We start from the raw sequence: 11,887 nt of genomic DNA, 5'->3' as shown, positions 1-11,887 counted from the left end.
CAAGTGAAACACAGACGGCAAGAATCCGCGGGAGATGCTGTGCGCCAGCTGCCGGCAGACACGCTCCGAGGGCTCGGGCGGCGTTTCCCCGGCGGCGCGGCCTGCCCGCCCCACGGGGCCTGAGGGAACGGCGGGCCGCCCCCCCACGCCGGCCCAGCGGCGGCCGCGGGGCGGGGCCTGCGGGAGGGGCGGGGCCCGCGGAGGGGGCGGGGCTCCCGGCCCTCCTCCTGACGTCCGGCTCAGACAATGAGCGAAACGGCCCTTCAGCACCGGAAGTGAATGGCTCGGGTTTCGTCGCACATTCCTCCGCGGCGGAAGCGCAGGGGGCCCCGCCCGCCTCGACCTCCGCCGGCCCCCTCCTCCTCTGGCCGCGTCGCGGGGTGTCCTGAGGGGCGGCGGCGGAGCGGTTTCCCTCTCGGCTCTGTCGGAGGAGTGTCCCCGGGAGCGGCGGGCGCGGGAGGCGGTCGGCTCCTCGGCGCTGGGCTCCGCCTCGCCAGAAGAGTAGCGGAGGGACTACTTTTTGGATCGGAAGGCAACAGCGCCTCCTGCTTCCGGGGGAGGGCTCAAAGCGAGACGCGTAACTTCCGGCGAGCTGGAACGCGAGCGAGAGGGGCTCGGCGAGGGGGGAGGCAGCCCCGGGGGACGGGACGACAACAGTCGGCAGGAGCTGCCCCCGCCGCCCCGCACGGCCGCTCCGCCGCCCCTCTCACCCCCCCACCCCCTGGCGGCCGCCCTGCCCGGCAGCCGCCGCCGCAGGATGCGCCTCGGCCACCGGCCCAGCCCCGCCGGCCGCCCCTGAGGCCCCCCCCCCGCCGTCCCCGGCCGCACCTTTCTGCCCTGCCCCGCCGCGGCCCTCCGTGCGCTCCCCCCGTCGGCGGCGCCCTCCCCCTGCGGCCATGTCGGGGGGTGGTGGGTCGCGCTACGCGGCCGAGTTCGTGCCCCCTCCAGAGTGCCCCGTATTTGAGCCCAGCTGGGAGGAGTTTAGCGACCCCCTCGGCTTCATCGGCCGCATCCGCGGCCTGGCCGAGAAAACCGGCATCTGCAAGATCCGGCCCCCCAAGGTACCGCCCGTCTGGGGCCTGGGGTGGGGGCAGGGCGGGGGACCGGGCTGGGCCCAGCGTGGTCGGGAGGGGCTCGGCGGGGTGCGCCGGGAGGTCTGAGCGGGCCCGGAGTCTCGGTGGCAGAGCGGTGAACGTGGGGACCCGGGGAACCCTTTCCCCCACACCCGCTGCTCGCCTGGGGTTTCGTGTGTCGCCTTCCATAGGCCTCGGTGTCCGTGCCAGGGACTCCAAGGAACCTGTATAGTCTTTGACCTCAGAGCTGGGGTTTGTAGAGGTTGCTTTGAGCAGGTGAGAAACTAGTAGTGCATGGCGGTGTCTGGGACTTCACGCTCTTTTTACTTTAAAAAAACCCCCAAGAGCCTGTTTGTGAAAATTGTGAATGCGTTGTAGGTGAAATCAGGCGTTTGCTCCGGGGAGGGGGGGGAAAGAGAGGAGGAAAGGTATTTTTAATACATCGTTGTTTATAAACGTAATCTTTAAACTGTTAATATAAGTGCAGCCAACCTGTTTGTGCAGGGAAACTATGTTTATGCGTAGCAGTTTAGAAGGTAGAAGCTTAATCTCTCTGATGACTTGATTGTTATTTTATGATGACTTCCCCTGTGACCTGGTAAACTGTTTATATGAGAACATCAGGCAATTTGGCAAAAGGTGGTTAGATCACTTCATAATTAAAGTACAAATAAACTTTAAATATAGCTGTAAAACTAGAAAATTGAAAATACTGAGAAAGAGGCTGAAAAAAACTGAAAAGAAAGTGTGTAATTGAGAACAACTTGGATACGGGGGTTGCTGATTAGATTTCACGATCCTTCCTCTCCTTCTGACCTGTCTGGGTTGCTGGAATATGTTTAGTTGGTTTAATGACATGGTGAAAACTTGACCTCCAAGGGGCTGCCCTTTCTAAAATAAGCAGAATGGCTTAGGTTGAGAGGCTGCAAGAAACTGATCCAGATCCTGTTCATTGAGAATAACTAGAACTTTCCTGGCTGTTAACGCATTTGTATTTCTCCATGATTGCTTAGCTGTTTGCATTGCAGGGCTTTGCAGGATGCATGCGTCAAGTTGATTTGCAACCTGCAATAAGGACTAAATCAGACACTTTATACTAACCTTACTGATTTATTATTCTTTTCCATTATTAGAAGCTGTAAATATTTTACGATTGTGCTTGAGGCCTTTATATGCTACAGCAGTGCAAATAATAAATATTTAGTGTGGCTCGTCCACCTGGAATGGGGTGTCCTTACTCTGTTGTATTTACTGCCAGGTAGACAGTCTACTATAACTTAAGTTTTCTTAAAAAGTACTAAAAAGCTGAATTGTACTTGTTTTGATGTTGTAACACAGTTTTGAGAGAAGGGGCTAGGAGGCACTTGTGGTTGAACCAACTGCTGACTGTGTTTGTTGATAAAGGTGTTATTTAAGGCAGCTTTTCTGTTAAAGAATTGAACTCCCGACTGGTGGTCTTATCTTTATTGAAATGACTGGAGACAAACATGAAGAAAGTTAAATGCGTAATAATGTGCCTTATTTAGTCTTTGTCACTGTTGATGGTGAGAATTTTGCAATGTGCAGGATATATGGAACTTTTTTTAAAGTAAATAACAAGCTACAGAGTATCTCTCATATTTAAACTCAGTGTGAGGTAATGCACACTGAAATGCTTTGAACCTTATTTTCTTTCATATTTTTAATTCTGTGACGATCTCTTTCTTCAAACTAAAATATTGTGGGAAGAACGTTATTTTTACTGCACAAGAATGTCATAAAATCGGAAAAATGATGTCACCAGTTGTACTGAGAAACTCATTTACTATTGGGAGCTTGTTTACTCAGACATTGTTAGGGCCTTCTGTTTTGTGCATTTTTTGGAGAAATTTACTGAAGCAATAACATGTCTTTCTGTCTCTGTTTAGGACTGGCAGCCTCCATTTGCATGTGAAGTACAGAGTTTTCGTTTCACTCCACGAATTCAGCGCCTGAATGAACTGGAGGTGAGCTTTTCCACTGTTGATACAGTTCTGTGTTTGCACTGAAAACAGTAGGTCTCCTTGCTTGAGATTTGCATCTTGGCAGGTTTCTGGATGGAGGAGACTTTAGAAACCCATAGACCACATCAGTGTTTATACTTGGCAGTGGCAGAGTTCATATAAAATAACTTTCCACGGCTTTGAGAAAAGTCTGGTTTTTATTTTATTACCCAAAATAACCACAAGAGTTTTTCACATTCAACTGGAAACATCTAAAATGAATGCCAAGTACCATGTTGTGTAGTAAGAACAGCCAGTGTCTAGCCTTCGGAGCTCCACAGGCAATGAATTTTTTTTTCTTAAAATATTTTCTGAAGCCCTTGGTTACCTTATACTCTTGATAATGCCTTTTAAGCCTTAAAATGAACTGTTTTTTTATAGGCTTATTATAGTTGGTTAATTTTATGATTTAAAAATGTATGGGAGCTTTCTTGAAAGCAGTATGAGTCCCATTCAGTCCTGGTTTTTTCCTTTTCTCTACAACATTTCTCAAAGCTTTGCTCTGTTCAAATACCAAACCATCATGTATTATTTGGCTTGTAAATGGGTCTCCTTATGGAAAGTGATTTGAGTACTCCAGAAGTACTCAAGGGAGGAGGCCCTTCTTCCTGGTTAAGGCATATATAAAATCTGTTTGTAACTCTCCCCCTCCTTTCAATGTATATTTTAATAATTGCTCTTGTGTTTCTCCCTGGAATGCCGATTTTTTTCATAAGTATGCATTTTTGTTGCAAACCAAGAAATTGTTAGGTAGGAGTTTGGTTTATAGCCTCTTGAAGGCAGAGAGAAAAGCATATACAATTTTCTGTTTGTAAAGATATTTCTTTTTATCAGTATTTTTCTTTCTAGGTTTTTTTTACATGAGTAAGAAATACCTCGCTTGCCAAGTTGCACTTTGAAAATGTAAACACTATAAAAACTTGTCATGTTTTTTCTCAGGACTGTAAGGTATTGTCATGCTTGTTTTGGGACATATGCATTTTTCTTCCTTTATTTCAGGCAATGACAAGAGTGAAGCTGGACTTCTTGGATCAGTTAGCAAAATTTTGGGAACTCCAAGGATCCAATTTAAAAATCCCCGTGGTGGAGAGAAAAATACTGGATCTCTATGCTCTGAGTAAGGTGAGTAAGCAAGTGTAGGCCTTGGTCAGACAGGGACCTCGTTTTTTATTCAAGTTCAGGAAGCCAAGCAACAGGGAGTGCTTGTTTTACAGCATTAATCTCATTAATACGGAGATTAAATGAGAGTGTGGAAAAAAATTACAGTGAAAGAGAACTTTTAAATTGAATGGTTACGGCAGACTGTCAAGCACAGTTAAATCAGTTGCCCTTGGTTGGGTTCTATAGAGCATATATTTGTTGCCTTTCGTACAGCTTCTAGTTCTTGTTTTTCAGATATGGTAGAGCTGCAGGAGTTTGAGGTGGTTTTTGAGAAGGCAGCAGTGTAATTGCATGCAGTTCAGCTTCTGACCTAGCAATTCTGCAATGAATTGTTGTAATTGCTCCTTCCTCTCTCCCATTGTGAAGGGTTCCCACATCATGTTCTACACATGACATAAACATCCATCTTTGTGAATTTACAATGTCAACTTCTGGAATAATTATTTTAATTCCAGAACAGACTAGGCTTAAGGCTGGCTAGAAATTTATACTACTATAGTTGTGTTTGGTGTGTTTGTTTTTTTTTAAAGTTTGCACACAAATAAAATATCTGTTGGAATTTGCTTTTACATTGGTAAAATATATTTATTAATATAAACTTACCTGCTAAGGATGGATTGTTAGTATAAAGAGGTGGATTTTTTTCTTGCAAGGTAAGGTAGTTCTAGTGCTTCTAGGTTAGAGCATCAATTTCCATTCTTCATCAAGATTTCTTTCTCTTAGGTAAGTAAAAATGTAAAGATGTGAATAGATTTTATTTTAATCATAGTCTTTTGGACAGTCTGGAATTGCCAATAAAATGCGCAGAAAAGCTGATAAAATGTCTTTCAGTATTTTTTTTTTCTTTTCATGTCTATGGTGGTTTGCTGGGATATGCAGAATATCATAGTGGTGCTGGGAAGTATCTGGGTCACTGTTAAGAGCTGGAACAGATATGCAGGTCTAAGCTTATTTAGTTACTTGGTGGCTTCTCTAGCCATTGTTCATGTAGAAATAAATTTTCATGGACATTTTGAAAATAAGTTGAAATTAGGAATAGTTTCATTTAAAATGGCTTTTCAATTACTTTGCTGTAAATATGAGGAAAAATAATATTGTTTTATCTAAGTGTAGCTAGCTCTGATTATAGGAGGAAACAGAATTAACTAATTTATTTGTTACTGTCACAATTAGACTTTTGAATTTACCTCAGTCTCAAAAGTAAACCATAAATTTCGCTCCAGTAACAGAATGTTTTTGCATTGAGGTTTCTAACAGTCTGTGAAACATTAAGCATGAAATTTGGTCCTCATGTGTAAAGAAACGTAATGCAAAACTGCACTGTTGTAGAAATGCTATTAGTCTTACCGTAATATAAATGAAATTATAATCCATTTGGGTTTTAAGCTACTTGGCAGTGAAACTGTAAAGGGAATGGAGACGGTGGAAATGTGGCCAGTGTTTCTGAGAAAGCAACTCATATGCTGTTATGATCATTGCTTGGAGTCAAATGGTCTGTTGTTTTTCATTCTATGCACATATTAGTTACATGTAAGCAGTGATAGTTCTGTATGTGAATTACTAGGCTCAAACCAATTGAAATCAGGTGTAAAACAGGACTGAGTTAATTGGAAGGTAAATTCAGTTTCTCCTCTTTTTACAGTAGTCTCTCTTCCGTTCAGGGTTTTGTTAGAGTTTCTATAACTCTGAAGGTGTGAGCTCCAACGCTCCCTTCTGCCTGGGGTCTGTTAGAATGGGCTTTGCTTCTGGCCAGACTTGTGTTTTGCATCAGAGTACAAGTCTGGTGAGAGTTAACTTTTCAGTTTGTTCAGATGGTGGGGTTTGTATTCTTTCCAACAGGTCATAAATCTTGACTGTTGGACTCGTCCTGTCTAGGACAGTATGCAATTTACATTTACTAGGAAAATTGTCATGTTAAATGTATTAAGTAATGAGGATAAGAAAGTGCTTAGTTATTAAAGTACTGGTCCTTCAGGAAGCAAAAACTAAATTCAGGATTCTGTTACTTTTTAATAGAACCTCTTAATGTTTGGTTGGTTTAATTGATTCTTGGTTTGTGCAAGGTGGTGAGAGCAGCTCAAAACCCTTAACTTTTTGTTTATGCGTTTCAGATTGTTGCCAGCAAAGGAGGCTTTGAAGTAGTCACTAAAGAGAAGAAATGGTCTAAAGTGGCAAGTCGACTTGGCTACCTGCCAGGAAAAGGCACAGGGTCATTACTCAAGTCTCATTATGAACGGATCTTATATCCCTATGAGCTCTTCCAGTCTGGGGTCAGCCTTATGGTGAGATGCTTCTCTTTCATGATATGAAGAGGGGATCCAAACTACACATAGAATGCTACTTGTTATTGCATACACAACTAGGACATAGGACCTACAGTTTTAGAAGCTTTATCTATTTAAACAAACATAGAACCACCCTCATACTTGCTTGTGACAGGATAGTGCTAGAAGTTGTAACATGACCTTGTGTAGTTATTTTCTGATAGCCATTTTTTTATAGAACTGAGGCCAACCCTACGGGGAAGGAAGATGAGGCAAAAGATGATACGAATATTTGGAAAGATGTCTTTCTCTCTCTCTTGATAAGCTGGCAGTTGAGATTCAGTTTCCTTATTTTGAAGGATGTGTGGATTAATTTGGCCTCTTTGTCTGAATGATAGATGTAATACTGTTTGATTTCACTCATCCTGTTTCTTAGCAAACAGAATGATTCACAGACCATGGAATGATTAGCACTGCTTGATCAATCAACCTGGTGGTCTGTGCTCTGATCCTCTAGGGCATCCAAAAGCCAAACTTGGACCTTAAGGAAAAAGTGGAGGCTGAGGACCTCAGCTCAGATGCCCAGGCTTCCCCAAAGCAGGCCTCAAGAATGAATGTTGTGCTGAAGAGAACCAGGCGCGTCAAATCCCAGGTACCCCTGTTAATTTGCTCTTTCAGACAGAGAACACTTAGTCATTCCACCAGCACAGCAGCATAGGCAGCGCCACAGCCTTTGGCTGGCTGTAGGAGCCTGCTCAAAAGCACCACCAGGAAGCGGTGCTCGTTTAAATAAAATCCAGAGAAGGATGTCTCTCTAAGGCTTGGTTTGCTTATGGTAGATGCAGTGTTTATCTGAAAACTTATAAAAGCTGCTTTTTGTTTATTGACAAGTGACCTAGGTACTGTGGTTGTGAATATATCTGTGAGTAAAAAGCCATTTGTGAAATGTTGAAACTTCTGCCAGTGCAAAGTTCGAAAAGTTTTTTAAAACTTTCTCAAATACACCCTTTTTTACATGAACACAAATATGTGTAGATAAGTCTTTGTTAATTGTGGAAATTGCACTTGGGAGTAATTATCTGAAGCAGGACAGACTTGTTTTTGTGAAGAAAAGAAACCTGTATGTGGGAAGATGCTCACTGATGACTGAAACTATATAGGATTTCCACAGTTTTTCTACTAAAAAGCAGTTTATTTTCTTCTGGATTAGTGGTGGTGTAGGAACTTCTGGTAGTCTACTAAGTGATACTAAGTCCTGGGAGTACCCCCCAGTAAATCTCAGTTAAAATGGTGGTGATTCAGCTTGAAATGCTGTATCATTAGAAATAATCTTGGAGGCTTGTCCTCATGGCTTCATTGCTTTTATTGCACTATTTAAACCAGGCCTTCACCTTTTGACAAAGATATCTATTGCAGGTAGCATCCTAAGGCTCTTCACAGCAGGTCTGGTGACTCCCTGCTGGGTAAAAGCTGGATTTGTATGCAACAAACTTACTACTAGCTTAATGACATTTTAGACTTATTTTAAGCACGACAGAGATTTTTCAGATGCTCTTAAACTGCTTTTTTCAAATGCATCTTTCTTGTCACTGAGATATTTCAGTATCCTTTATAAACTTCTTTTTTTCTGATGTCACGATTGATTTAGACTAAATTGTCTTTTTTTACCGAATTTACCGAAGCTGACTTGATATTTATTGTAGCCATATAACAATGCATCACACAAACAGTCCCAGTCTGTGATCTTAACTAGATCTCTTGAATCATGTATTGTTAATGAGCTATCCGGAAAAACCAAGGGAACTGCAGGAACTGAAGCAGTCATTCATTATGTGAAATTCTGCTTTGGATTTGAACAAATCTTGTGGGTTAATGCCAGTATGACCTTTTTCTCATATGTGGTGTAAGAGTATCACTACGTTATTAAGATCCTATGGGATCATTTCTCGTGCTGATTTCAGTAGAATAATGGTACTTCTCATTTCTCCTTGTTGGAAAAAATGATTCTGTGGTGATCCTGGTACAGTATAGCTGCTTCATTTCATTTAAAGGGGCTGCATTTCAGAAGTGAGAGGTGATTTTACTTGGATCACCTGCAAAAAGTAAATACATATATATATATATATATATATACACACACATATTTAAATACCTTTTATTAGGCCTGTAGCCAAGCTGTCTTTTAAGCATTATAGTTACTAAAATGGCTGAAATTAGCTCTTTAATGCAGGAAAAACTCAACCTACTCGCATAGCCAGGAGTATTTTTTAGCTGTGTTGGAAGCTATGTACAACTCTCAAGTCAACTCTGAAACGGTATTTAGAAACAAAGATTTGTCCTCAATAGCCACAAATGGTAGAAGTGTAAATATCTGGGAAATACTGAGAAACTGTTCCAGATTTCAGTGCACCTCCTTATTGTAGACAGGACTCTGTTTGTTTGTGCTTACCTGGAATTGTACCAGAGATTGTCTAGATAGTCTTCAGAGAACAGGTAATATGCAAGTAATGTAAAAACCTGCTAAGTAAATGTCATTCTGCTCTAGAGGAAATATCTGAATGATTTGTGTGTAGTGTGCTGAATAGTCCAATGCCTGGGTAGTGAGCATGGATAACTGCACTGACTTCTGCATGTTGGTAGATTTCTTCCAAGTGCTAAAAGTACTTTCCAAAAATGCTCTGCATCTTCTTGCAGGTAACTTACCTAAGAATGGGTGATGAATAAGAAAGCATAAAGATAGTAATCTGAAATTACTGAAATAAACAAAGATCATCAGCAGTAGAAGGGGGTGGCAGACTTTCAAAAAGCAAATTTTTGAATTTTTAGAGAAAGTAAAAATGAAAGAAAACAGGGAATGAGAATTCTTTTTTTGTGAAAGATGGGTTGGGAATCTTTGGATACGACAATCAAATGTCAGTTGTATACATTGTCTTTGAATTGGAAAAGGATAATTTGGTGATGAGAGATTCTGCTCAAAAATAGACTTAATGCTTCATTCTTTTTCCCTTTTGCTGAAGAAAGCTATCACAAATAAAAATGGGAGAAGGGCAACTGAATTGCTAAGGGCTTGTAAAGAAAAGGACAACAAAAAGTAGAATGAATTCAGATTCGGAAAAGAGAATATCCTTAAGGAAAGGTTAAATTTAGGAGAATACTTCTTAGAAGAGAGTAGTAAACCTTCATAGACGATCTGTTAGGGTGTGTTAACTGGCAAGATGTTTCTCTAATGAGGTTATATCATGATGATTGGTAGAGAAATGCAGTACTGGAAGAAAAGATAATGAAGTGCTGTCTTTCCAAAGCATATTAATGTCCAGATAATTTTCTGAAAAATTAAAACCAATTCTAAGTAATATATCTGCTTTCAGGTTTCTTTTACAAATTCCGTTGATTGCAGAATAGTGGAATTAATGAAATAAGCTTCCATTTTTTTAATTTGAAAGATTTCCTTCTGTGGGAATAATTGTGTGAAACAAAAGAACTCTGAGATGCTGACAAACGCCCAAAACACATAAATATTTTGATTCTTGGTTGTAACTATTCTGTGCATTCTGTGCATTGAGGGTGGAGGGGTGAGGATGTGAATGTTTCAAAATGGATGAGGGTAGGACAACAGTAAAAAGATAGTGTGTGAATCCAGTGTAACTGGATCATGTTATTAGGCTTTGCCCATGTACAAGAAAAGCCTTTGGATTGTACTTTCAGTTGAGAAGGTAAAAGAAACAAAAATATGTCTACAAGCTTCAGGAAAAATATGAGGTAAGAACAGAATTGCAGTTTAATCAAGTTCATTTTGCTTATACGGAAAAAATATAATGGAAAAGTGTGATGGAGCTTTGTTAGCAATGAGAAAATGACAAGAAATGCAAGATTTCTGCTTCCACGTGTTCACGGTTTTGAGTTTGATGTTTTTATACAGTCTTAAAGGACACCGCAGAAAGATTGAGACTTCTGAATGCTTTCAGTATTCTCACCTTAAACTACCTATTCTGGCAGTGTTCATAAGGTTATATAGGAAGTTGAGCTTTAAAAAAACATTTCCATTTCAATATGCAACCTGTTCTTTCTGAAGACTTTATAGCTTTTTCCACCTGGGCATGAATGGATTGCATCCCCTTAGGTTTAGTGGAATCCAAGTAAATCTGGGTAATGGAGTTAGGCAATGCATTTTTAAACAAAGCTGTAAAACTGAAGAGAGGTTGCTGCATGTTAATGATTTACTTTTAGTAAATATGATAGTAAAATTATTTTTCTGGTATCATTGAGAAAATTTTCTTAGGTCACAACAGAAGGAGAGAGAAATTGTAAGGATCATTCATAAATGTTGCTGAAATGATGGAAAATTGTACTGTGCTGAGAAATGTAATGTGGGTTAATGCTGTCAGTTTCTATTAGTTGAGAGAATGGATGAGCTGTTAATGAATTTCAAATGGGAAGTGAGGGACTATGAAGTCTCCAAGTGGTAGGCTTTCTTGCACAGCAAAAAAGTCAGTGTTTCCTTATGGCTTGTTAGCCAAAAAGTGGGGAATTTATGAGAAAAATTTGCCAGTTAGAGTGCAATTTCAGAGTGGACTTACAAAGTTGGTAACATATATCTACAGTGAAAATAATTTAATAGCAACATAGAATTCATAAATGTTCAAAATTAGAATATCAGGAATAATAATTTTAGAAAGATACCAGTTAGCATACTGCATACACAGTTCAGTGGGAGCAGGGACTCTAAATATCACTAACAATTTCTTAGAGTAATAATGCCTAGGAAATGATATCTCTTTTAATGTGTTCCGGAAGCAAGAAAAATAACTGATGTAGGCTGAATAAAGGAAAATTATTTTATTAACTTCATTGCAAATGCATTTGAACTTATTTTAAACACTGTTTTTGAAAGAGGTTTTTTTTGTTTATTGATTAAAAACCGTGGAAGCATGTCACCTCAAGGGAGCTTGTTTCATGCATGGTGTATCAGGCCATAACTGTGGAAAATGACAGATGAAGTATCATCAGGAAGTTACTTGAAGAATAACCTCTTTAGAATTAGATAATCACCTTCAAATTGATAGATTTGCTAAGATCTTCTAAGATCAGTGAATTTCAGGAGGAAGGTTGTGAATGGTGAGACTTTAGTGGCCTTCTATACCAGATTAGAAAAGGTTTTCAAAGTATAAGGAGGCAACGTAAAGCCAAATACCAAGGTGATTGCGTTGCAGATAAAAACAGAATATGGAGATTCTCTTTGTTAGGTTAGTGGCAATTATGTGGGAAAATGATGGGTCAGTATGGGTCACTAATGGCAAACCGGAAGAAGTTGAGTTGAACAGAACATTTAGGAAACAACACCGGCAGGGGCATGGAATTGTCACCTAAT

The 11,887-nt window shown here is 40.8% G+C and overlaps 1 protein-coding gene across 2 annotated transcripts in view; it reads left to right on the top strand.

Moving 5' to 3' along the window:
- The first annotated feature begins 581 nt into the window (after nucleotides 1-581).
- KDM5A (lysine demethylase 5A) overlaps nucleotides 582-11,887 on the top strand; it is a 51,653-nt gene continuing 40,347 nt past the window's right edge. The window contains exons 1-5 of one of the 2 annotated variants that reach the window (XM_074871619.1): nucleotides 582-1,061; nucleotides 2,981-3,058; nucleotides 4,094-4,216; nucleotides 6,367-6,537; nucleotides 7,037-7,171. In XM_074871619.1, coding sequence (XP_074727720.1) covers nucleotides 897-1,061; nucleotides 2,981-3,058; nucleotides 4,094-4,216; nucleotides 6,367-6,537; nucleotides 7,037-7,171 — 672 coding nt within the window. In that variant the 5' untranslated portion in view covers nucleotides 582-896. The remainder of the gene's footprint in view (nucleotides 1,062-2,980; nucleotides 3,059-4,093; nucleotides 4,217-6,366; nucleotides 6,538-7,036; nucleotides 7,172-11,887) is intronic. The other variant, XM_074871620.1, reaches the window with a different exon arrangement.

This window comes from Strix uralensis, chromosome 5 (assembly GCF_047716275.1).
Source record: "Strix uralensis isolate ZFMK-TIS-50842 chromosome 5, bStrUra1, whole genome shotgun sequence".
Taxonomy (NCBI): domain Eukaryota; kingdom Metazoa; phylum Chordata; class Aves; order Strigiformes; family Strigidae; genus Strix; species Strix uralensis.
This window is presented reverse-complemented; position numbering and strand designations above follow the sequence as displayed.